The sequence below is a fragment of the Nannobrachium achirus genome (genome assembly GCF_963921795.1).
Source record: "Nannobrachium achirus genome assembly, chromosome: 18".
Taxonomy (NCBI): domain Eukaryota; kingdom Metazoa; phylum Chordata; class Actinopteri; order Myctophiformes; family Myctophidae; genus Nannobrachium; species Nannobrachium achirus.
In genome coordinates this window covers 24,013,363-24,038,331 of record NC_137825.1, presented here as the reverse complement: position 1 = coordinate 24,038,331, position 24,969 = coordinate 24,013,363, and the positions used below count along the sequence as shown (strand labels likewise).

At 43.7% G+C, this 24,969-nt stretch overlaps 1 protein-coding gene across 1 annotated transcript in view; it reads right to left on the bottom strand.

Annotated features, from left to right (window-relative positions):
* dock1 (dedicator of cytokinesis 1) overlaps nucleotides 1-24,969 on the bottom strand; it is a 433,218-nt gene that overhangs the window by 85,841 nt on the left and 322,408 nt on the right. Inside the window, exons 30-37 of the mRNA XM_080747125.1 lie at nucleotides 20,902-20,980; nucleotides 17,974-18,074; nucleotides 10,744-10,802; nucleotides 8,852-9,000; nucleotides 6,687-6,772; nucleotides 6,150-6,306; nucleotides 3,675-3,715; nucleotides 2,473-2,563 (exon numbers count right to left, since the gene is read on the bottom strand). Coding sequence (XP_080603251.1) covers nucleotides 2,473-2,563; nucleotides 3,675-3,715; nucleotides 6,150-6,306; nucleotides 6,687-6,772; nucleotides 8,852-9,000; nucleotides 10,744-10,802; nucleotides 17,974-18,074; nucleotides 20,902-20,980 — 763 coding nt within the window. The remainder of the gene's footprint in view (nucleotides 1-2,472; nucleotides 2,564-3,674; nucleotides 3,716-6,149; nucleotides 6,307-6,686; nucleotides 6,773-8,851; nucleotides 9,001-10,743; nucleotides 10,803-17,973; nucleotides 18,075-20,901; nucleotides 20,981-24,969) is intronic.

The following is a 24,969-nucleotide window of genomic DNA, read 5'->3' as shown; positions in this document are numbered from 1 at the left end:
GCATTTTATTTGTATATATATTTTTTTTGTTGGATGGTGGCATATACCGTAAGGTTTGACAGCAACACACCGCCACGAGCCTGCGGTATCGTTTCAGAAGATGCTTTTTTACTTATTTTTATTCCAGATTCAAGCGAGGACATACCATATTATCGGGTTGAAACCTTCTATGTCCGAATCTGTTACTTTTCAGGAAATGGAAAAAAACTATGGATCCAATGTAGTTATTATTATTTAGTCACACACTCTTTAATACTTTTCTTTGGTTCGATATTCATAAAACCCAGAGACACACACTTTTACAGTACGGTTCTTTAAAACAGCAACAATTCCTACTTTTGTGAGACACTCTTGTACATTAAAGTAGGACATTAATCTACGCAAGAAATGGAGATACAAGGTTTCTGTGCGACGGCGAAGATATCCAAGCAAAGATATGAAGCATATACTGTACATATGCGATCCATGTTGGATGTTAGTGTGGAAGCCGAGGGCTACAACACAATGTGTCACGCTGCAGTCATACACTTCTATACATACCAAAGGAAGCAGGCTCTAAAAGAACATGTTACAGCCAGGGTTTTATTTGGTGGGGGTTGGATTGGTGAGGGGGCCGTAGGGGATCCATGCCTCTTCTTTTGATATAAATGCATTTATATAGCACCTTTATCCAAGATGCTTTACATAGATTGTGCATTACAGTACATTCACCCATTCACACACACATTCATACGCCGATGGCGGAGGAAACCATGAAAGGCACCAACCTGCTCACCAGGAGCAATTAGGGGTTCAGAGACTTGCTCAAGGACTCTTCAACACCAACTCTGGGGGAGCCCGGGATTGAACTGGAAACCCTTCGGGAACCCTCCGTGTTCTAAGAACGGCAACTCTACCCCTGAGCCACTGCCGTCCCCAACAATCCAGACGGGAGAGTATTTTTTACAGGTCTTTCAGTCCTGGTGTACTGTATCAAAAAAGCACCGTTGGTCCGACCAGTTTAACATTCACCAGTCGGCAGGTTAGCATTTCACCAGGTTAGCATTCACCAGCGTTAGTTTTACTGAGGTTATGGACCAGGGTTAGGGTTACTGTAAGGTTAAGTTTAGGTGTATCTCCGTCCCCACGACTTTCGTCACCTCCGCGCAGCCAATCAAAAAAGGAGCAGATCTATTATAGTGCCCTGAGGTCTCTTTACAGTTTAGTAGGGTTTATATCTTCACTGTTGGGCAGAAACCATCACCATTATTTTAACCTTTTGTGTTTCTTTTGTAGATTAACATCCTGATTGATCATACTATCATCACACAAAAGCATCAAAAGTAGCAGATCCACAAGCTCAAAAGGCAGCGCAACACAACGCATTCTGAGCTTGCCAATCTGCTACTTTTGCCATCCAGAAAAGCAACAGTTTTGGACATACAAGGTTTCCACCCGACAGAGACGATACAGTGTTAAAGTGATTTCCTCGCATTTTTTCTTCTTTTTATATATATATTTTTCAAATAGAACCCCACGTATCATTCTAATAAAGATACAAAGGAAGAAGGCTCTATAGAAGGTGTCGCGGCGTCCCTGCCTTTTCTTGCCACCTCAAAGCGGAGGCATCTGGCGCCGGCATCGCATCATGATGACTCCAGACATACCAGACTCTGACAATAGGGACACTTGAGGTACTGAAGTGGCGGTATCTCTCGCTGTACCTCGTGTAACTTCACAGGGCTGCCTTTCTCCTCAGCGTTTCATCATTACGTTTTTTATAAAGGTTTATAAAGGTTTTTCTTTTTTTTATATAAATCAGCCTCAGCCTTTCATATCAGATAGGGGCCATTTTGCATCGGTCGGCCCTATCACGAGGTATAAAGAAAAATAAAAAATAAAAAAGATGCTGTTCTCCCCGCCTTGTCAAAGGGGCCATTGTCGGCCGTCTCCTGGTACTGTGGGATTAGGCCATTGCAGCAGGGAAAGCATCGGTTTCATTTTAGATTTTAACGTTGGCTATTAAAAATATAGCAGATGTACAAGCTCACAGCGCGTCACTCAAAAGAGAGGACCAGGAAAACCAGCTCAGTGGTTTTGTGATTAGAGTGTCCGCCCGGTTATTGGGAGGTCGGAGTTCGATCCCCGGCCGGGTCATACCAAAAACACAGTGCCTCCCCTCCCTGCTTGGCACTCAGCATCAAGGGTTGGATTGGGGGGGTAAGTCCCTTCAAGCCGCCTCGCACTACAGAAACAGAATTGCTCCTGCCCAATGCGAGTTAGCTTAGAGTTGAGCCTGTACTGTAGATTAGCTACTGTATTTTAAGCTTTAGAGCTAGGGTTTAAAATCACACCAAAACAATTCTGTTTCATAAAAATCACTGTCCTAAAATGTTGGTGTGTATAGTAATACAAGCCTGTGTGTGTGTGTGTGTGTGTGTGTGTGTGTGTGTGTGTGCGTGTGTGTGTGTGTGTGTGTGCGTGTGTGTGTACCTTCAGCAGCTTGGCGTGCAGCAGCAGGGTGTAGGCAGCCTCGGTGTAGTTGTCACACTCCTTGTGGAGGTCACACAACTTGTACAGGTAGCTGGAGGAGCAGAACAAAGGATTTAGGGGTCATGCCCGGCTGGATCTCACACCCTCAGATAAGAGTCAACTCAAATGATGCCTCTCGACAGCCCCTTAAAACCCATTTAGGCCTAGAATTATTGAATGCTTTAACTATTGAAAAATAGCAGATATACAAGCTCACAGCGCGGCACCGAGTGCCGCGCTGCGAGCTTGTAGATCTGCTATTTTTGAAAAAGTCGTGAAAATGTGTGCAAATCTTTGACTATATGTATTTTCAAAGCGAATGTTTGTAACTCAAATTTTGCTTCTGGGTGGTCCCTGGAACTAAATATTTTTAGATAGGGGTCCGTGGCCAAATACATATCATTTTGGGGGTCCTTGACATGAAAAAAAAGACACTTATAGAATCGGGTCAAAATTCCAATTTTCACGATTTTTCAAAAATAGCAGATCTACAAGCTTGCAGCGCGGCACTCGGTGCCGCGCTGTGAGCTTGTATATCTGCTATTTTTCAATAGTTAAAGCATAAAATAATGATACACAATATGTGTACCCGTTCTAAATGGGTTAAAACCCTTCCCAGATGGAAACGTCTGCCCCTGCTGCCATTGTGCCAATGGGGAAGATATGATACAAAAAAAAATATATATACTGTATAATATATTCTATCTTGGATCTCTGGGGATTCGGCTGAGGAATAAAGCAGAGGTCTTCAACGTTTTCAGGCCAAGGACCCCTTAGCAGACAGGGAGATACATACAGCAGGGACCCCCACTACATATTCTATAAAATTGAGTTGCAGATTTTCACACATTTAACCAGATAAACCGTCGATACTTAGTAAACTTGACCTTTCGATCTGTACTTGGTCTGCTCTTTTCCCCCTTTACACCAAACCTAATTGCCTGGAAATAGCCGATCTACAAGCTCTCAACGCCTCGCGCTGCAAGGCGTTGAGAGCGGCTATTTTTGGCTAACGTTCTCAGAATAGGCATGCGAGGATTCAAGTTGTTAATTTAAAATAACTAGAAGCTCGGCCGACCTGGCCAACTCGGGAACAAGTCCCAGCCCTATGCAAAATACATGATTGCTGCCACACAGATTGTATGCATTAACAGACAACTTACCGAATGTACATCTCCTCCCTCTCAATCTCCTTGTAGAAGTTCTATGGAGGGGGGAAAAAGAGGGTTGATTATACATAATATATTTTGTGAAGTTTGAAAAGTGCAAAATGATTTTTACCACTTTTGGAAAGCTTAGTAGTTTATAGCCGTGTTTTCGCAGACATTTTACTTTGATTGATTGATTGATTGATGAATACTTTTGTTAACAGTACAAATGTTATACTTAATGGATAACACAAAAAAGTCCCCAGGGGGGCATGTTTAAACTATACTCACTTCTATTGGTGCTGAGGAAAGTTAATCACTGAGATGATGTAACCCATTTAAATGTATATTATGTTAAACATATATGTACAGTATATATTTAAAGGGATATATTAAGTCTCCAGAGTGTTCTGTGCTACTGTCTGCTACACAGTAGTAAGACATCAAACTTCTCTCCAGGGCACTGCGGTAAAAGAAAAGTCAATTTTTCCAACAGGCCCTGGGCATGGCAACGAAGCAGTCAATACGTCTCAGTCAGACTAAATGTTGAATATAATCACAGGTAGCTCAGCCCCCCCCCCCCCCCCCCCATCCCTTTCAACCATTTATTTTGGGCTGTGCACGCAGCCCACAGTACAGACTGTTGACCTTTCCCCGTTCCCAGATGAAATGTCATCTCACAAAAGAGAGGGCCAGGTGAGTCTCTCTGAGATAATACCCTTAATGCATTCTGACATGCGAAGGCGTCCGTTTATTGTCTCGGTGCCGGTGCGGCGTGTCACCTGCCATCATGTCCGCTTTTATTGACAGCAATTGCATATATCGTCACTGTCGGGCAGAAACCTTGTATGTACAAAACTATTTTTTTTCTTCTTTTTTTACATTTTAAAAATAGTGAAAATATCTGATCTACAAGCTCACAATGTTGTGCAGTGTGACGCTGCTTGTATGATGAAGTTAGCATTCAATTAGGAAAAAACATAAAAAAGTTAAATATGGTAATATGAGGTTTCTTCCCGATTGCAGCGATAAAAAACCAAAGGCTTGTTGTGGCCTTGTAAAGCCTGAGGAATACCAAGGTGTGCGTGCGGCGAAAACAGCAGATCTACAAGCTCAAAGCGCGTCGCACAGCAGCGCATTGATAGCTTGTGGATCTGCTACAGTATCCTTTGCTGTGCGACAGCAGCGTGTGTAAACCAGGCTCAATGTTCTATAATGACCTGTCAATGAGGGCTGTCGAAAGCAATGACACAAGCAAGCCCACGTCAGTTGGCATTACTCTAAGTGTTTGTATGTGTGTGTATTCAAAGCTAGGAGTTCGCTGCGTATTGGCTGTGTTGTTGCACCAATGTTTTTAGCTCCTTTTTAGGGGTGCTGATTGCTGAAGCACAATATAAAACCTGTGGGCCAGAGCCTACTGGTGGTGGCCCCCAAATAATTGACAAAGATTGACTAAGATTTTAATGATAATAGATTAATATTTTAAAAAGTATGTTTTTACAGTCATACCACTAAATATGAACTTAAAAGTATACTATACGTAAGTTCCATTGATGGACTGAATTGAATTACTGTAGAATTGCATTGAAACAATGTTTAGCGAGAACGTTAACTCATTCACTGCCAATGATGAGTTTTGACAGATTTGGTTTCCAACAGGAAACAGGATGTAGCCGTGATAGAAAAAAACAGATCTCTGTCCGCTTCCGCGTAAATTTTTTTCAGGAAAATCTTTGTTTTCTGTTTTTAGTGCCGAGCTGCAGGGCTATCAGCTAACTTCAGTAGCATATATCTCCCGAACGGTTTGATCATTTCGCACGCTGCTTTTGCAGCTCATGTTCTAACTAAACAACAAGTGTCTTATTAGCACGTTGACGGTGCAGCTCATGTTCTCACTAAAGAATAACAGTGTTCTACAAGCACATTCAGGGACGTGCACAGAATATTAGAGAGGCAGGGGCTGAAATTTCTAAAAGGGCCCTTTGGTGAAAATTGAAAATAGCACCTCCAAGCTCACAACGCGTCACAGTGCGACACGTTGTGAACTTGGAGGTCGGCTATTTTCGGTATTTGATACCACACTAAACTAAGCATAATCAAGTGAATACTGGAGATGTGGCGTACGGCATGGATTTCTACACAGCTGTATTCAAGTTAATAACGGTATCTTACTAGCACGTTGATGGTGCAGCTCATGCTCTTACTAAACAACAACAGGGTCTTACTAGCACGTTGACGGTGCAGCTCATGCTCTTACTAAACAATAACAGGGTCTTACTAGCACGTTGACGGTGCAGCTCATGCTCTTACTAAACAACAACAGGGTCTTACTAGCACGTTGACGGTGCAGATCATGCTCTTACTAAACAACAACAGGGTCTTACTAGCACGTTGACGGTGCAGCTCAAGCTCTTACTCAACAACAACGGTGTCTTACTAGCACGTTGACAGTGCAACTCATGCTCTTACTAAACAACAACAGGGTCTTACTAGCACGTTGACGGTGCAGCTCATGCGGTTCTCCTTGTTCTCGTCGTGCATGATGGTCCTGTAGTCCAGCAGCCTCTCCAGCAGACGCACCACCAACGTGACAAAGTTCTCGCCGCTCTTGGCCAGGTACATGTGCTTCCTGCAGTGCTCCAGCAGGCTGCCAAGCACAGGGAGGGAGTCAAGAAAAAGAAGGAAAAAAACAAACACACAGTGGTGGAAGAAGTACTGATTTTTTTTTTTTACTTAAGAGCGTCTGCTAAATGCCTAAATTGTTAGGGACCTCACAATGCTGATTTCTTATTATTATCAGACATTTGGTAATACAAGCACACAAACATGTCTGTTTGGCACAAAACAACAACAACACATTGTGCCAAACAGAGCATATGCTGGCATTTGACTGAGAGCTTGAGAACATGTGGAAGTGCTGTGATCACGGGAGCCACACTGTGATTATTTTTCTTCTCATGTCGCAATTAGCATTATCTAACTCGTCAGCGGCTCAGGCGGTAATCCAGGCCATTAATCAGCACTTACATTTTCTGAAAGAGAACTTTGTACTGCTCGTCTCCGCGGCCCCCCTCCACCTCGTGATCCAGCTTGGTGATGATCTCGTTCTCAAACTGCAATTAGACAGAGCAGCCGTAAATAATCAGCCCCGGCTAATTTTTCAATTCATTAACGCCGTCTCTCTCCTCTCTCCTCTCTTCTCTCACACTCGCTGTGTTTCTGTCACAGCATCCAGCGCTCAGATTACTTAACCACTTGAACCAGCATATTCTGGGGGGAATCCGATCTGTGGATTGGCTATTATTGGCGAAGAGATTTGGTGTAGACAGGGGGGAAAAGCAGTCCAAGTTCACAGCCAACACAGGTCCAGTTAACTAAATTGTCTAAGGTGTCTCTCCTCTCAATTACAGAATACATCCCTCTCACTCTCTGTGTTTCTATCTCTCTTCTGCATCCAGTTGGTGCGGCACTCGGATGTTCTTACTTAAGTAAAAGTAACACTAGACTAGAGCAGGGGTCTTCAACAGGGGGAACGGGACCCCTAGGGGGTCCTCAGAGTTACTACAGGCGGTCCTCCAAATCTTTGTGTCATAGAAACCTTTTTCTCCTATTTTTATATTAACCACTTGAATCCTAGTGTCCATATCCTGAGAACTTTAGACAAAAAATAGCAGATCTACAAGCTCGTAGCAGATCTAGAGCTTCTAGATCGGCTATTTTTGGCAAAGACTTTTGGCGTAGAGGGGAAAAAGCAGAGTAAGTACAGAGTGAAATGTCAAGTTAAGTTACTATTGACGGTTCAAGTGGTTAAATACGTATCTGAAAACACAAAATGACATGAATCCAAAATACAATGATGATTGTGCTGTCAAACAATATGAAACTATATGGAATCTATGAAAAGGTTGTGGGGGTCCCTGCTTCATCTCACTCTCATCTAAGGGGTCCTTGGCCTGAAAACGTTGAAGACCCCTGGATAGAGCAATCTAAAAATGTACAGTACCTAAGTGAAAGAGGGGAGGAGGAGAGAAGAGGAAAGGAAAGCAGAGAAGAGGAGAAGAGCGATAGTATATAAACACTGGTCCCTTCTAACCACATGAATTCTAGCATCCCTATTCTTGGGGCGAACATTCTGCAAAAATAGCCGATCTACAAGCCATTTGGTGCCATAGTTTTATACCAAAATATAAAGTTTGAGGGGCAGAGAGTTATATGGGAACAGGACATTGTGCGGGTCAGTGACTATAACGTGACTCTCCTCTCCTTTGCAATGAGATAAAGACCTTGTGATAGTGATCCTCGCATCTTATCAGCAGATGCTCATCAGTGGACTCTTAAATGATACGCTATCAGCAGTCATTCATCACTGCAACCCAGCACTCTGCTACTCGCTATGCTCGTTCAACACTACAATTACCACAGAATAATGTGTCATTAACTCTCCTTAAAGGTCTTTAGGGTAGGCTGTTTTCTAATGCGTTGGTCTTTTTAACACAAATCTGGGGGGTCCTTGACACTAAAAAGTGTGAGAACTTAACTGTTCCAGTGGTTAAGGTTATGGGCACTGTTAAATAATGGTTACGTTTAGGTACTTTGCTATTAGTTAAGGTTAGGGGAACATGGCTGCCGGGTGGCTCAGCCAGTTAGAGCACAGAACACATGCTCTGAGCAGCCATGACCCGAGTTCCAGACCAGTCTTATCTTGCTTGACTCTCCTCTCTCTGCCCTTGTTTTCCCGCCTCTCTACTCTCTCCTATATGGAGAATAAAACAATATCATTGCTCACAACATGTGGCAAAATTGAAACTGGTTAAGTGTACCAGTGGGTTTTATAGATATTGAACAAATGAAAAACATTAATAACAACATTGGATACATTGGATCATGTTCTTTTTTCCCCCTTCAATTCCTAAAAAATTATAATTTTGGACGCCCGGCAGCTAGGATGTACAGTAAATGCCCCACAAATTACTTAAAAAAAAAAAAGGGTTAGGAAAGGTTAAGCATAGCATTCAATATTGTACTGTACAGTCATGGTTGAGCCACGGTCCACATTTCATTATGTAAATAACGTCATGCGGCAGGTAAAGGGAGGAACGTCGGAATGCCTGGTCGAATTTCACACAGCGAAGCCCCCTTTATGCCCTAACGCCTGGCAACCAAGTCGTTGTGATCGTCATGGTGACACCAACCCGCTGGAAGCTGCACGTGAAGTGGAACTCGCACTGCATCATGTCGAAGAAGATGGGAATGGTGGCCTTGCGCAGCTCGATCTCGGGGACGAGCGTCATCTCCAGGATAGGACCCACCATCTCCGGGATGAACTTGATCTTGTGCGGGCCTGAGAGTGGAGCAAGATATGAAGTGAGACTCACGTCAATGAACTAAACATTTATGAAATCAGACATGCATACAACTTTAGTCCCTACAGCATACTGTATGAGCTTTCCTTTTCGCCACCCTATTGGCTAGAGCAGTGGTTTTCAATCTTTTCAGGCCGCGACCCCAACATAATCATATTTTAACTGAGGACACCCCCCACCCTGACGGGCACTAAGAGTTGAGGCATTACATTTTGTATAGCGCGAGGCGTTGTGAGCATGTAAATCGACTATTTTCACAATCTAATATTTGACAAATTGGACAATGTTTAATTTGTCATTTTAGAAAAAGTCCTTAACTTGTCACTTTAGAAATATGTAGATACCCTCAATACATGTTTACTGTTGAGTGAGAAAAGAACATTGCACATTAAGTTTATCATCTGTGGACCCCCCAAAATAATTTGGAGACGCCCCTGTGTCCCGACCCAAAGGTCCCGACCCACAGGTTGATAACCACTGGGCTAGAGCAGTGGAGGAACCACTCTCTTTCAAATGGAACCAAATGGTCCCGTAAGGGTACATTTTGGTTCCATTTGTACACTCTCCGGGGATTGTACGCTGTACTTACAGAAATCTTATGCCATGTCCGTGGCCTAATGCATATCAAATTTAAACTGAATAGCTCTAATTATGACGAGTGGAAGTAGCGACCCAACTTTGACCCTAAAGGAACGTGTATGGGTGGCAGGGTGCACACAAAACCAAACAGGTCCCGCAATGTCTCTCTCTCTCTCTCTCTCTCTCTCTCCGCAATCTCCTCTGTGACACGACTTGCCGAGGCTCGAACACGACTCACGAGTCAACAAAAAAAAACAATTAGCACCTCGCTCGCCATCTATTCTCAGACGCCGTGCGTTCCCTGCGTTAAGACGTGTGATTACAGCCAGAACATTTAGAAGGAACAGGATCAAAAACAAAATGGAACATCCAGAAAGCAACACGTTTTTAACACGTGTTAATGAGCAAGGGTATTTCTGGAGGTCTGATTATAGAGACCCGGACGCTGGAATTAATTCAGCTTGAAAATAATAATAAATGTGTAGACGGGTTGCTAACATGCAGTGGCTGGAAGAAGTACTCAGATATCTGTCGAGCAGAAACCACTTATGTCCATATTTAAACTTTTTGTGTTTTTTTGTAAGTTAATGCCCCTTCCTGATGATCATACTACAATGTCACTCAAAAGTATCAAAAATAGCAACAAGCTCAAAACAGCATGCATTTCACACTTTCTTTTTTATTTGTCCTTTATCCTGAAAAGTAACAGTTAGACAGCTGATCTACAAGCTCACAACATGTCACGACACATAATGAATTTGTATTTTATATTAATGTTTTTGTATATAATCTTACAATAAATGCGAGAAATCTCTGTGAGTATGTGAGTATGTGCGCAGCATTGCATACTTCTTAGGATGAGAAACAAAGGTTTCTTCAGTGTATGGATAGCCGAAACGTTTGATTCTCATCCTAAGAATTGTGCAATAAAACAAAAAAAGAAAAGTAACTCTTGCCACTGTGTGCGATCCATTTCCTATGCAAGTGTGATGATCTAAGAGGACACCGCACCAGTCAAGTCAGAGCGCGGTGGTAACAAAAAAGTCTATTCATAGTTACTTTCCACCACTGCTACAGTATGTATCCTGCATGTGAGAGTGCATGTGTGAAGGCTTGTGTGAAGGAGAAGGCGTGCACCTTACCTAAATTGTACCACATGTCCCTGATTTCAAAGCCAATCTGTCTCCTCATGTCCTGGTACCTGGAAAGGAAAAATCATCAACATATTAAAATGACAGCAATTTAGGCATTTAGCGGGAGAGAAAGGCTGTTAAATGGGGGTCCATAGCCTAATGCATGTCAAGCTGGGGGGTTCTTGAAATTAAAATGGACCTGTAAAAATCTTCTCTAATGGGTGTCCCTGGAATTTCTTTTCAAATGGGTGTCCACGGGGTAATAAGTGTAAATTTGGGAGTCCTTGACATGAAAAGGTTTGCGAAGCACTGGTGTAGGCCGGGCATCAAAGAAACTAGGATACCACACAAACAACAAACCTGGCATCTGTCCAAGTCTTCAACTGGGGGTCCTCAGAAGTACTACAGAGGGGCTGCCAAATCTTTGTGTGATGGGATAATGTTTTTGCATTAACCCCTCAACTCTAGCATCCCTATTCTGAGGAGAACTTTAGCAGAAAATAGCAAATCTACAAGCTCAAACACACACACACACACACACGCCGCAATGCGTCACGTATTGAGCTTGCATATCATTTGTCATACAGTACAACAAAGTATATTCTGTAGGGATTAAGTGTTAAAGGAAATGTCAAACAACACAGCAAAGATAACAGGTAAATAAAGTAAAAATACAAATACATGACCTAAATCCAAGAGGCAGGACCTAAATTCTGACCTCTTGTGTTTGGGTCTTGGTTCAGAATACGTGCAAAAAATACTGAATTTCACTTCGTCCACAAAATAGCAAACACAACAAGTCGTGAACTTGTGTTTGCTTGAACAGAACACAGCGCCTAATAATGTCCACCTGACCACCCAGACAATTATAGACCTCAAAAAACAAACCAGGATTTTGGCAAGAAAACCTTTCTCGATCACCTAAAGCGGAGCACACACACACACACACACACACACACACACACACACACACACACACACACACACACACACACACACACACACACACACACACACACACACACACACACACACACACACACACACACACACACACACACACACACACACACACACACTATAGACTGAGCTACAGTACATGTCACTGTCCTACATAACAGTTCCTGTCTGCCCTCACTGTATGGCCCCAAAATGCCTCCAAAAAGAGTTATACTTAGTTGTGAGCAGATGTTACACGCCGAAAATAGTTGATCAACGAGCTCAAAACACGTCCGGGCCGACGCGTGTCATTGTGTGGTCACGCTGTCCCCTTGCTCACACAAGGGACAAACACTAGTGAACCAGGGAGGACAGCAGTGGGACAGTGTGACACAAGGGTGCAAAGCTGTGGCGCTGGAGTGGTCAGAGGTGACACCTAACAGGAGAGGTGACACCTAAGAGCCTCTGCAACAAGCTGCCGCACTGACCGAGCGACCGCCGCAACCGGCTGACTGACTCTGGGACATCTGTGTCTGCTCTGACGGGGTCACAAAAAGGGCACGCGTTGACACCTCCGGTGTTGCGTGCGTTACCTTGCGGACAGGTAACGCAGAGAGCCGGTCAAAGAGAGAGACAGAAAGAGAGAGCGGACACAGAATTTAAATTTGAGGAATTAAGCACTCCCAGAGCGCTCCACCTCCCCCAACCTCTCGTTAATGGCTATTCTCTGGCCTCCTTAAGTGAGCGCCGTGGCATTTCAGGACGGCCTGACAGGATCCAGAGGACCGATCGATAACGTTTTATACAATATTCTACCAAGAAGCACTAATATACGATGACAGGGATCAAGGGCAGTGTCGCTGAATGGTTACTGGAGGGGGGGCAGTGTCACCTAGCTCTCTGTCCGGATCTACAAAGAATAAATGAGTACTTCTACCCCCACAGCCTCAGAATAGAGCAGGGGTCTTCAACAGGGGGTCCTCAGAGTTCCTCTAAATCAGGGGTGGGCAACTTTGATGATGGCGAGGGCAATTTCCAGCTACTAATATAGACTGACGGAATTAAAGCAGGTCATGTTTGGAATTATAACAGCTGAAATCAATAATATATCAGTATTCTGGTATTAACCTGCGGGCCGCATTACGTGAAGGTGGGGGCCGCATGTGGCCCCCGGGCCGCCAGTTGCCCATGTGTGCTCTAATCATCTAAATCATCCTTTTTATATTAACCACTTGAGCCCTAGTGTCCTTATACTGAGAACTTTAGCCAAAAATAGCAGATCTACAAGCTCACAACGCCTCGTTGTGAGCTTGTAGATCAGCTATTTCTGGCAAAGAGTTTTGGTGTAGAGGGGAAAAAGAGCAGACTAAGTACATGTTGAAAGATAAACTTTATTAATTACTGACAGTTCAAGTGGTTAAATATCTGAAAACACAAATTGACATGAATCCAAAATATACTGATGCTGTCAAACAATTAAACTATATGGAATCTATGAAACGGTTGAGGGGGTCCACATCCCTCTCTCAACTAAGGGGTCCTTGGCCTGAAAACGTTGAAGACCCCTGGTATAGAGTGATAGATGGAGGTTAAATTTGCGCTGGGATGTAACAAAAGCGCCTACATTTGAAAGACATGATGATGATGGTATAGCGCACCGCGTGCGGTCACCTCACCTGTGCTAAAAGGGACACAGTGACACGGTGTCCTAACTAAACAAGGGTACACCACTGCTGCACTGTCATTCTCATTCTCTCTCTCTCTCTCTCTCTCTCTCTCTCTCTCTCTCTCTCTCTCTCTCTCTCTCTCTCTCTCTATAATTGACCCGAGGCGGCCGCAGCAGATGCCATTCCAAAATTATTAATTTGGACAGTCATGTGGGACACTTTGATCTGTGCCTTTCTGTCTTGTGCAGTGTGCCATGTGCGTGTTTGTGAGTGTGTGTGTGTACACAGGATGATTGAGACGGGGAGGCATGGTGCCCTCGTCTCCGTTTGAGAGAGATGAAGGGTGACTTGTCAACAGTCTCTGCAGCCAGTGAGGCTGCCATCTATGACTGTGTCATCCCACACACACACACACACACACACACAAACACCTGTCTCTTATTTTGATTATACTTTGTCGTATGATGGCGTCGCTCGGTGAGAGTAGCTCGATCTACAAGCTCATGGCACGTCGCATCACCATGCGTTGTGAGCTGGTGTATTTTAAGCTTGCTCTGTTTGGGAAATACTTAACATTTTGGGGGGAAATGTATGAACAATGAGAATTTTGGAACCATTTCCGGCACACTAATGGCTCACTCAAAATAGGTGGTTAACTAAAAATAAAGACACGTGGAGCAGAGGAGAGGGAGTGAGAGAGTGTGTGTGTGTGAGGAGGAAGAGAGGATAAAGCAAGAGGAGAAGAGAGATAGAGAGGGACAGGAAGAGAGCCATCAAGACATGACGCAATGGCCTGTTAATGTAGGAGCAGATGTGCCGTGATCAAAGCCTTCAGACATGGTGGCGTCTTCACACCGTCTGACTCTGAACTCTGAAGCCTCATATATACGACCTCGTCGCAAGGCGGTGTTGTTCGGCAAAAATAGCCAATCTACAAGCTTGCAACGCGTCGTGGAAGCGATGCGGTGTGAGCTTGTAGATCGACTATTTTTTGTCTACGGATAATTCTGCCTCGGCGCCAATGTGAGGAAGTGTCAGAGTAATTTCAGTCACTTACTTTATTGATTGTTCGATTCACCCATTATCATAAAGTGGATCATAAAATGACAGTAGAGTACGGGCGCTATTGACGAAAATTATGCTAAATGCCCATCAAAACCGATCTGAACCCAGGCATACATCTTTGAAAGTGATTCATGTGTTTACCCAGCAGTTTCAACTAAAACGTTCTTCTTCAGATTCAGAATGATTCTGAAAAAAACTTTTTAGCGGAAACGTTAACAAATAAAGTGTTGACTGGGAGAACTTTAAGCAACATAAGTGTGCTTTTTGAGCTGCCAGTGACTTCCGTTGGTCCAACAGAGTTTTATTTTTTGTTTTCTTACTCCAGTAAACCTAGGATCTGAAAATACAGCCGATTCTGATTCAGAGAAGGGGACAAACAACCCTGTTATGTCTCCTGTCAGCCCTCTGTGTGATGGTGGGCTGCAGCCTAACACACACAGTGCAGGAATACATTTGCAGGTGAATGACAGAGGGCTTTGATGGTGTGTGTGTGTGTGTGTGTGTGTGTGTGTGTGTGTGTGTGTGTGTGTGTGTGTACGTGTGTGTGTGTGTGTGTGTGTGTGTGTGTGTGTGTGTGTGTGTGTGTGTGTGTGTGTGTGTGTGTGTGTGTGTGTGTGTGTGTGTGTATGTGTGTGTGTGTGTGAGGTGGCGGCGTGCTAAATGGCCAAGCCAAGTCTCTCTCTCTCTCTCTCTGCTCAGCGCTGCCGGACATCTGAAGGCCAAGCACACAGCTGGGCGGCAGGCAGCTCATGTCGCACAGGTGGTGTAATGAAAAGAGAAAAGAGCGTGGAGAGAAGGTGAAGGAGAGGCTCAGGAGACAGAGAGAGATTCTATTCCTCTTCAGTTTACATGGTTGTGTTTTAAAAAACGTCTCCACACCAAACAAAGAGCCAGTCTTTTCCTTGACACCCTGTGTGTGAGAGAGAGATTGTGTGTGTGTGTGTGTGTGTGTGTGTGTGTGTGTGTGTGTTAGTGTGTGTGTGTGTGTGTGTGTGTGTGTGTGTGTGTGTGTGTGTGTGTGTGTGTGTGTGTGTGTGTGTGTGTGTTTGTGTGTGTGTGTGTGTGTGTGTGTCACCCTGGAGCAAGTGTCATCATCGTACTTGATGGACAGCTAAGATGGAAGATGGGAGGCGTGCGTGTGCGTGCACGCCATGCGCGTTGATAAGGCCCTGCAATAAGAGCGCTTGTCCAACGTGCACAGTGTCAGTGGTGGTGTGATGGATCTACTGGTGACATTCACTAGGCACATCATCCTCTAAATGGAGATGAGGGTCACTACAGTCCCTCTGCTGCCCGGAAAACATTTACACATTTGGCTCCGTGAGCGAGAGAGTCCATCGACAGCTCTGTAAGAAATACTGACGCGGATAAAAAGCCCTGTGACAGATGGAACAGGAAACCATGTTCCCGTCTATAGGACAAACCACAAGCTCAGATAAAAACGCTGAGCGCTTAAACATTTATTTTCATGAGAAATAATAATAATTAACCACTTGAGCCCTGTTTAATTCGTTGCATGACGAGCAGCGAAAATAGACGATCTTCAAGATCTCAATCAATCAATCAATCAATCTTTATTTGTCACATCACATTAATATGGGTGAAATTCTTATTTGTGCAGACCCATCATTGCAGTAGAAACGGACGGTAGAGAGCTAGAGATAATGGGGAAAAGGAGAGGAGTAATAATTAACCACTTGAGCCCTGTTTAATTCGTTGCATGACGAGCAGCGAAAATAGCCGATCTTCAAGCTCTCAGTGTTGTTGTATACTATACTATAATCACATGCCAAAATGGTTTAAACAAAGATCAACACTCCTGTTGTCCAGTGAAACCGTCATAAAACGCAAGTTTATGACGTTATTGTCCATAATCTCACTTAGTTCATCCATCCATTTAATCGATTATGGGAAAATAACCAAGCCTGAGAATCTGCCATTTTTACTATTTTCGCACGACACCTTTGTGCGAAGAATAAGGGCCAAAGTTGCTAATCGATTTTTAGATTTACTGTAAAGCCAAACCAACTAAATAAACATACATGTAACGTATAGAATACTTGCTAAAGGAAACAATGGATATAGTTGCAAGGTTGCAGTGCTAATGTCAGTGATTGACATGCGGGGCGGCAGGCAGGCTGGAGGAGGAGGAGGCGGGTGTACATTTCATCCCTTCAGCTAGCGAGGGAGCTGAGACAGTGTGGGGGGGGGGGTGTAGATATCCCCCCCGGCAACAACACGTGTACGCTGCTGCAGAAAATGCTTTGAAAGGATTTGGAGCAGGCAGAGAGAGCAGCCTGGATATGGAATTCCGGGACGGCATCCCTGACACTCGCCTTGTACTTCACATGTGAGCATGAGGCGCGCTTCTCCAGCGCCGCCCCCCAGAGAGACACCATCCAAGGCTGCACGCGCACACATGCACACACTCAGCCTTGTTAAGCAGGGGGAGGGGGGGGGGGGGGGGGGGGGGGGAGGAGGCCAGTGTCTAGTGCTGCCTAAAGTAGAGCCAGCAGGCAGGGGTGTGGCACCAAATTCTGGGCCCTGGGTACAAGGATTCACTCACATGTTGTGCTTTAGCTATTGAAAAACAGCAGATATATAAGCTCACAGCGCTGCAAGCTTGTAGATCTGCTATTTTGAATATTTTGAATATTTCAAATCCTTCTAAGGTTTTTTGAAAAATATATGTTTCTATGTCAGTGGTGCCCAATCTTTTTCATGTCAAGGACCCCAAAATGATATGTATTTGGTCACGGACCCCCCATCTCAAAATATTTCGTTCTAGGGACCCCCCCAGAAGCTAAATTTGAGTTCACGACTTTTTAAGCTATAAAATAATTAAGGCCCCTCCACCTTGGGCCCTGGTAACTCAGTCCCACTCCCCCCCCCCCCCACCTTGTGACGCCCCTGTCAGCAGGGCTCTCGGTATTCCCACATGTTTGTGTGTGTGTGTGTGTGTGTGTGTGTGTGTGTGTGTGTGGGATGCATTGTGATAAGAGCACTTGCACATGTGGATGATGGTGGGGGTGGATTGTGCTGGATTGGGGTTGCACCCTCTATGAGAACAGATAAGGGACATGGGATTTGGCGCAGAGAAGAATGCATGTGAGGTCTTCCTTACCTGGCTCCCATGACAAATTACCTGGCCTTCCCCATGTTTTATTTTGTTATTTCCGAGGACCACAATGGAAATAAGTCTCAGACTCTATCGTCTTATCTCATTATGTCAGTGAGCGCATGTTGTACTGTAATCTTATTTCTCTGTTTTAACAATTATCAAAAAAAAAGAAAAAGAAAAACTGATCATTTCAGTGATCTGGGGACCATTAGTCTGGGAGGATTTGCCTCGATATGTGGGCTTTTTGAGACATAGATAAACCCCTCCACCTTTGCCTCTGGTTACCCAACTTTCTTCCCTCAGATTAAGGGACCATTGCTACACAGCAATACAAAGGCAAGAAAAACAACAAGAAGCACCATTGATACAGAACAACAGCATGCAAAAAACACCACCACCGCCAACAAGAACAACACAAGGTTACAGTGCAGGAACAGTTGGACTCACTTGTGAAAGATTTTGGCCTTTTTGTCGCTGGAGAAGTTCTCCAGCTGCAAGGACTCCTGGGTAAGGTAGGCCACTGCCAGGTGGAAGTAGTTGTTCCACAGCTGAGGGGAGAGAGAGAGAGAGAGAGAGAGAGAGAGAGAGAGAGAGAGAGAGAGAGAGAGAGAGAGAGAGAGAGAGAGGGGTGAGTATATACAGTAAATGTGTTTGTTGTGTAAGGTGGTGATATTTAGTGGGCCGTACATTAAAAGATACCGGGGCTGTAGAGTGCACTGCGGCTACGCCTGGCCAGCTCTAACCCAGCCCCACGCTGCAGATAAGGACGGGGGGGAATGCAGGGGGACTCAGGACAGCAGAGAGAGAGCTGGCATGCAGACATCTGGAATAGTGGTTCTCAACCTGTGGGTCGGGACCCCCAGGAGGGGGGGGGTCCCCAAATTATTTTGAAAACCACTGATGTTGGCGTGGCAGCTGCAGGCAGAGAGGGGTCTCAGTGCCAGGGGACAGACTCTCACACATCCACAGCTGGGTTCCTCACAGCAGCTCTCATTACAAAGAATGTTTCAAGTTTTCAAATGTATAAAAATCTTTAGAAAATAGCAGATCTACAGCCATTTGAAAACAGCAGATCTACAACAGTAGATCTGCTATTTTCAAATGGCTGAAATGGGTTTTGTAATAATAATAATCATCTAAATCTACAAAGTAACTAGTAACTTACATTGTCAAATAAAATGTAGTGGAGTAAAAGTACTGTACAATAGTTGGATCCGATAAGTAGTGGAGTAGAAGTAAAAGTATTACAAATTGGTAAAGTAAAAGTACCTCAAAATTGAACTTAAGTACAGTACTTGAGTAAAAAATTACTGTGCTTAAGACTTCAACAGTAGTTCTTCTCTGAAAACGTATCACTACTATACACCCTTCAAGTTAATGATTAAATGGAACAGAACAGAGGAAATAAAACAGTGCTGCTATTCATACAACATAAAAAAGGAGAGGTCCAACAATCGCTATTATGAGAAATAAGAACTTTGTTTAATTAATTCAGCTGCAGAGGAGATTAAAAAGGCAGTGGAAAACAGTGGCAGTTTAAGCTGTTGGCACATTCACATTATTATGTGTATTGTAGCAGTCCGACGGACACGTCTTATCTCCATATTTCAACTTTATATACAGTATATATATATATATATATATATATATACATTTTTTTTGGCACATTAATGCCCTACTCCAGGGGTCTTCAACGTTTTCAGGCCAAGGACCCCTTAGTTGAGAGAGAGAGAGATGAATCAGGGACCCCCACAACCTTATCATAGATTCCGTAGTTTTCCATAGTTTTAATGTTTGACAGCACCAATATCATCAGTGTAATTTGGATTCATGTAAATTAGTGTGTTCGGATATTTAACCACTTGAACCGTCAATACCTAATAAACTTGACCTTTCACTCTGTACTTAGTCTGCTCTTTTTCCCCTCTAAGAGGTTGCCCGACATAAGAGGTTTCCGCCCGACTTCAACGATATACGACACACATTGTAACTCACTTTTTCACAGGCACAGGTTAAAATATTCCAGGAATGCGAATTAAATCGTCGGCTGCGAACAGGGTAATTTATGTGGCCACTCAACGATTTTTATGCTAATTTCTTTTCAGTGACTTTTTTTTGTGTCTGTGTGTGCGTCTACGTGTGCGTATGTGCGTGCATGTACGTACACACGTGTGTGTGCGCGCGCGCGCGCGCGCGCGGTGTGTGTGTGTGTGTGTGTGTGTGTGTGTGTGTTTGAGAGAGAGTGTGTGTGTGTGTACTATAGAAGGTCTAACAAGCCCCAAGCTGGTGGAACATTAAAACAGCCACAATTATAAGGCCGCCGGGACCGGTGGAGTGCTTACTTAATGCCATCCCTTCTACCATGTATCGTTTAACCACCTCTCTCCTCTTTATGCTTTATTAACGTGCCGTCCATTAGCCAGGACATTTTAAAAGCCCTCCCCTTTTAAAAATGCACTCCACCAAAACCCCTTCCCTACTTAATGTTCAGCTATTGGGCCGTCACAATTATTACATAACGATCGCATGACCATTAATCGTCGACTAAAATGTCATGATCGTGATGACCCTGTCATGATCTGAGTACCCATGACACCTGACTCCTGGGTAATGAACTACATAGCCAGGTGAAATTATAGTTGTTAAGGTAGTCAGGGACATGCACAGAATGTTAGAGAGGCAGGAGCTGAAATGTCTAAAAGGGCCTTTTGGTGAAAATATCGAAAATAGCAGACCTCCAAGCTCCCAACGTGTCACAGTTGTGAGCTTGGAGGTCAGGTATTTTTCTATACAGGGGGGGGGGGGGGGGGGGGGGGGGATTATTTCAACATAAGATGCTGCATTCAAGTTCAGGAGAGTTTGGACAAGGCGATTCTTTTGAATGCTGCATGGCATGGAAAGAGGGCATTTGCATTTCTTTCACCTGACCATAGTAAGCTCAAGCCCCATTTGATGACTATGTGTGTACTGTGCACGTGCCTGAAGGTAGTTGTTAAGGTATAGCTAAGCAGAGAGAGATAGAGCGCGATTGATATAGGTGGGGGGAGGGGGAGAGAGAGAGAGAGAGAGATAGAAAGAGACAGAGAAAGTCCTCTTCCGGTGTTTTATCAACGCTGTGTCCATTAGTGCGGCCATTATAAGACGCTCCAACTCGTCCTAGTCTTCTTGCCAAACCCCCTCCTCCCTCCTCCACAAATATTTCAGAATAAACGCAGGCTGATTGGCGGCGTGCAGCATTAAGGGGAGCACAGACGGGCTAATCAAAGTGCCACCGCTGCCAAAGACAAATTGCACTCGGCGGGAGGGGGAAGATGCTTACTTAGACGCCAGTGTTTACAAAACACGCCAAGCCTTCATCAGTGCGTTGCCACTTACCTGCAGCTCAAAGTTGGTCTGATCCAGGAACTTCTTGTTCAGCACGGCGGCGTACTGATTAATCGCCCGAAGGAACACCCTGGGAAGATAAGAGGAGATCATGTTGAGATCTTGTCTGCTTATTGATGAGATGCAGCTTCACTGTTTACTTGAACCCCCACCCACCAACCACAGCTTTTCTTGGGGGGGGAGGGGACGTTCGCCCCCAAAATAGCAGATCTACAAGCTCACGATGCATTGCAACGCCGATCTATAAACTCACAACACATTGCAACGCAGATCTACAAGCTCACAGCACATCACACTGCCAGAACATCGACTATTTTAATAGCAAAGATTTGGTGCGGAGTGAAAGAACAGTATACCAAGGACAGTTGCAACACAGTATAGTGGGTTTACATGTTTTTTTATGAAAACAAAAAGTGTGTGTGTGTGTGTGTGTGTGTGTGTGTGTGTGTGTGTGTGTGTGTGTGTGTGCACACGCGCGATTGTGTGCGTGTAGTAATCTTTGCTATTGAGTGTGTGTTCATTAACAGGCGCCTTCCAATCTTTCAAACTCTTAACTCTTTCCTGATTGTACAACATTAGTATCCCGACATGAACATCGGCTTTTTAGTTTATTAAAGTGCTGGAGAGACAAGGAGACCCCCGTTACTGAACAACCACTCTATAGCAATGATTACGATCACAATATAGAGCTATTTAACACTGTTACTGAACAAACACTCTATAGCAATGATTACTATCACAATATAAAGCTATTTAACACTGTTACTGAACAAACACTCTATAGCAATGATTACTATCACAATATAGAGCTATTTAACACAGATTCTAACTAAAGAAAATCACTTAGTTGATTGGGATCCCCAGGGGTCTGCTAGGCCCCTTCCCCTTTTCCCTCTACACCAAATGCATTTTCCAAGAAATAGCAGATCTACAACTAAATACAGTATTTGCTTATATAGTTATATAGATTAGTTTGAAACCAACCAAATGCATAAACAAATAAAAAAGGTACACACACACACACACACACACACACACACACACACACACAACACACACACACACACACACACACACACACACACACACACACACACACACACACACACACACACACACACACACACACACACACACACACACAAAGCTCCCAGTGGAACCTGGCATTGGAATCTACACTGGACCACACTCGCACAACCGAGGAACAAGTACAATCGTTAATTAAATTAACTAACGCTGATGATTCCCAGGTCTCTGCATGTTGGACTTTGTTTGTAATATTCCCTTCGCCCCAAAAACTCGTCATATAATTATGTCAAATATTACTCAACTAAAATTGAAAGTTGCCCTGACAAGTTTAAACTTGAGTTAAGAGAACAGGACTACTTGCTGAAAAAAGAAAAGATACCAAGTATTCAAAGTACAGTACATGCTTATAAAAGTTACTACAGGGGGTCCTCCAAATCTTTGTGTGATAGAAACCTTTTTCTCCTTTTTTTGTATTAACCACTTGAATCCTAGCGTCCATATCCTGAGAACTTAAGCCAAATATAGCAGATCTACAAGCTCACAACTCACAACAAGCTCACAACGCCTCACGCTGCGAGGCGTTGTGAGCTTGTAGATAGGCTATTATCGGCAAAGACGGTTTGCGTAGAGTGGAAAAAGAGCAGACAAAGTACAGAGTGAAATGTTAAGAATTAACGATTCAAGTGGTTAAATACGTATCTGAAAACACAAATTGACAAGAATCCAATGATGATTGTGCTGTCAAACAGTGAAACTATATGGAATCTATGAAAGCTGTGGGGGTCCTTGCTTCATCTCTCTCTCAACTAAGGGGTCCTTGGCCTGAAAACGTTGAAGACCCCCTGTTCTAACCTTTTCTAAACCATGGTGTTAATTAACATTAACACCATGAGATGAATAGCACCAGACCAGTGGTATACATAGTATGGCGTGCAGAATCTTTTTGACAAAAAGCGTAGACCTCTACTAACCATTTCATCCAATGAAAACTCATGTTGTGCGACATGCAGGGAATGATTATCGTATAGCCTACCCCCGGAAAAAGGACTAGAACACACCACTGATTAGCGCCCTTCAAGGACCCCTGGGCCGAGGGGGGTCCCGGACCCTACTTTGAGAACAACAGTCTTAGCATTCCAACTGCAAGCATTCAGGAGTTCTTGTGAGCATGCTCATTTCTATTCGCTGCTTATTAAGTGTCTGATTGGCTTCAGTATGCTAATGAAAACGACAAGCAGAGCCTGAATAATATCGTCGCTGTCGGGCAGAAACCTTGTATCTACATCTTTCAAATTTGTCAAATGTTTAATAAATGAACGCCCCACTTCATCATACAGGAGTGTCACACAAAACTATTGAGAATAGCCGATCCAAAAGCTCATGACGAGTTTGTAGATTGCCTGTTTTCACCATTTATTCAACACATAAAACGTTTAAAAATAGATCATAAAAAAAAAGGGTACGGTTTCGGACATACAAGGTTTCCTCGTGACATCCGTCTGAATATTCTACAATTAATAGCCCCCTCGTTTTGACTCCCAAATTTGTTTTGGTGCTCGAGGGAACTTATTCAACAGTGTTTTGGACTTCCTAATGAACATAATGTGGGATATTCTGTAAACATGGCACCTCTCTCTCCCTAATGTGTTGGGACTGGAGTCACTGAGACGCGCGGTAAACTTTGTGGGGCGAGACGACGCTTTCACCAGAAACCATTTGGATCACTGACTTCATCACTGACTTCACTAACATAAATGCCGTCTCTGTCGTCTTATCTATTTATTTATTTTTTTGGTCAAATGTACAGTAAGTAACTAGCGTGACGTTGCAGTCAGGCGGAAACCTAGTCCAAAACAGTTACTTTTCAGACGGAAGGAGGATCCAACATAGCTATTATTTAGTCACAAGTTCTTATTAACACATACAGTGCCATTTAACAATACCTTCGTACCCTCATATGCCCCTGGTCTCCATAGACTTCCATGTAATTCATAGTGCACGGATCATGCACACCCATGCCTAGATAATGCACCACGTGTGTCCACATTGCTCACAGCTTTCAAACAAAAAAATCCGAATGGAAATCCGTTCAGGCATTCATGAGATAGCAGCCATTATGTTTTCCTAAAATGTAAACAAAGATGGCTGCCATGTTTGATAGATGGGGTTGCTATGGGGGTTAAACATGCAATTTCGCGATTGCTATCATGCCTACTACATTTTTTGGGGTCAAATTATTATTATTTTTTTTCAAAAACGGGAAATTCTCAGGATTATCGGGCCTGGCAGGGAAAGACATTGAAATAATCTCGGGATTATCGGGCCTGGCATGCAATGAGTTAACTCTTTTACTGCCTAATTAAGGATTGTTATAGGCTGTTCCCTGCCATCAAAGTACCATACCTTTGCGATTTTATAGAAAAATATCCATCCATTTCCAATCGCGATCTTGTGTAAAAGACGGGCGTATCTCTCATATAAAAAAAAAAAGGTTTATGCCACACAAGATATATAAGATGCTGTAGGGCATTAATTCACAAAAAAAAGGAAAAATGTTATATGGAGATACAAGTTTACTGCCCGACGGTGACAATAACCTTGTTTTTTATTCCGCTGCCGAGCGGCACTCTGTTTAAGTAAGTAGCAGCACACAGAAGAGATGCATGAGAGGGCTAAAAACAAACGTTCACACCACTAGTGCTGATGTCAGAGCAATGCTTTGACTTTGAATTACACACATCAGCAAACCATGCAATGTCCTGATTACCTATACAAAAATAATAAGAAGAGAGACTTTCTGCTGAGAATCCGCAAACAAAAGCACAGATGTTTCCGGTCTTCTGCAAGGTCACTGTTACACTTCCTTACTCCAAGATAATTAGATTAAAAAAAAAGATGTATGGAAACGTGGTGTTGCTTTTTGAATTATGCTTGCGGAAGGCTTTCTTTTTATTAAGACCTCATTCCGGTCGTTCCCCTTTTGACGCTGACATGCAGCAGAGGACGGAAATTAGATGCGTTTTCCTTGAG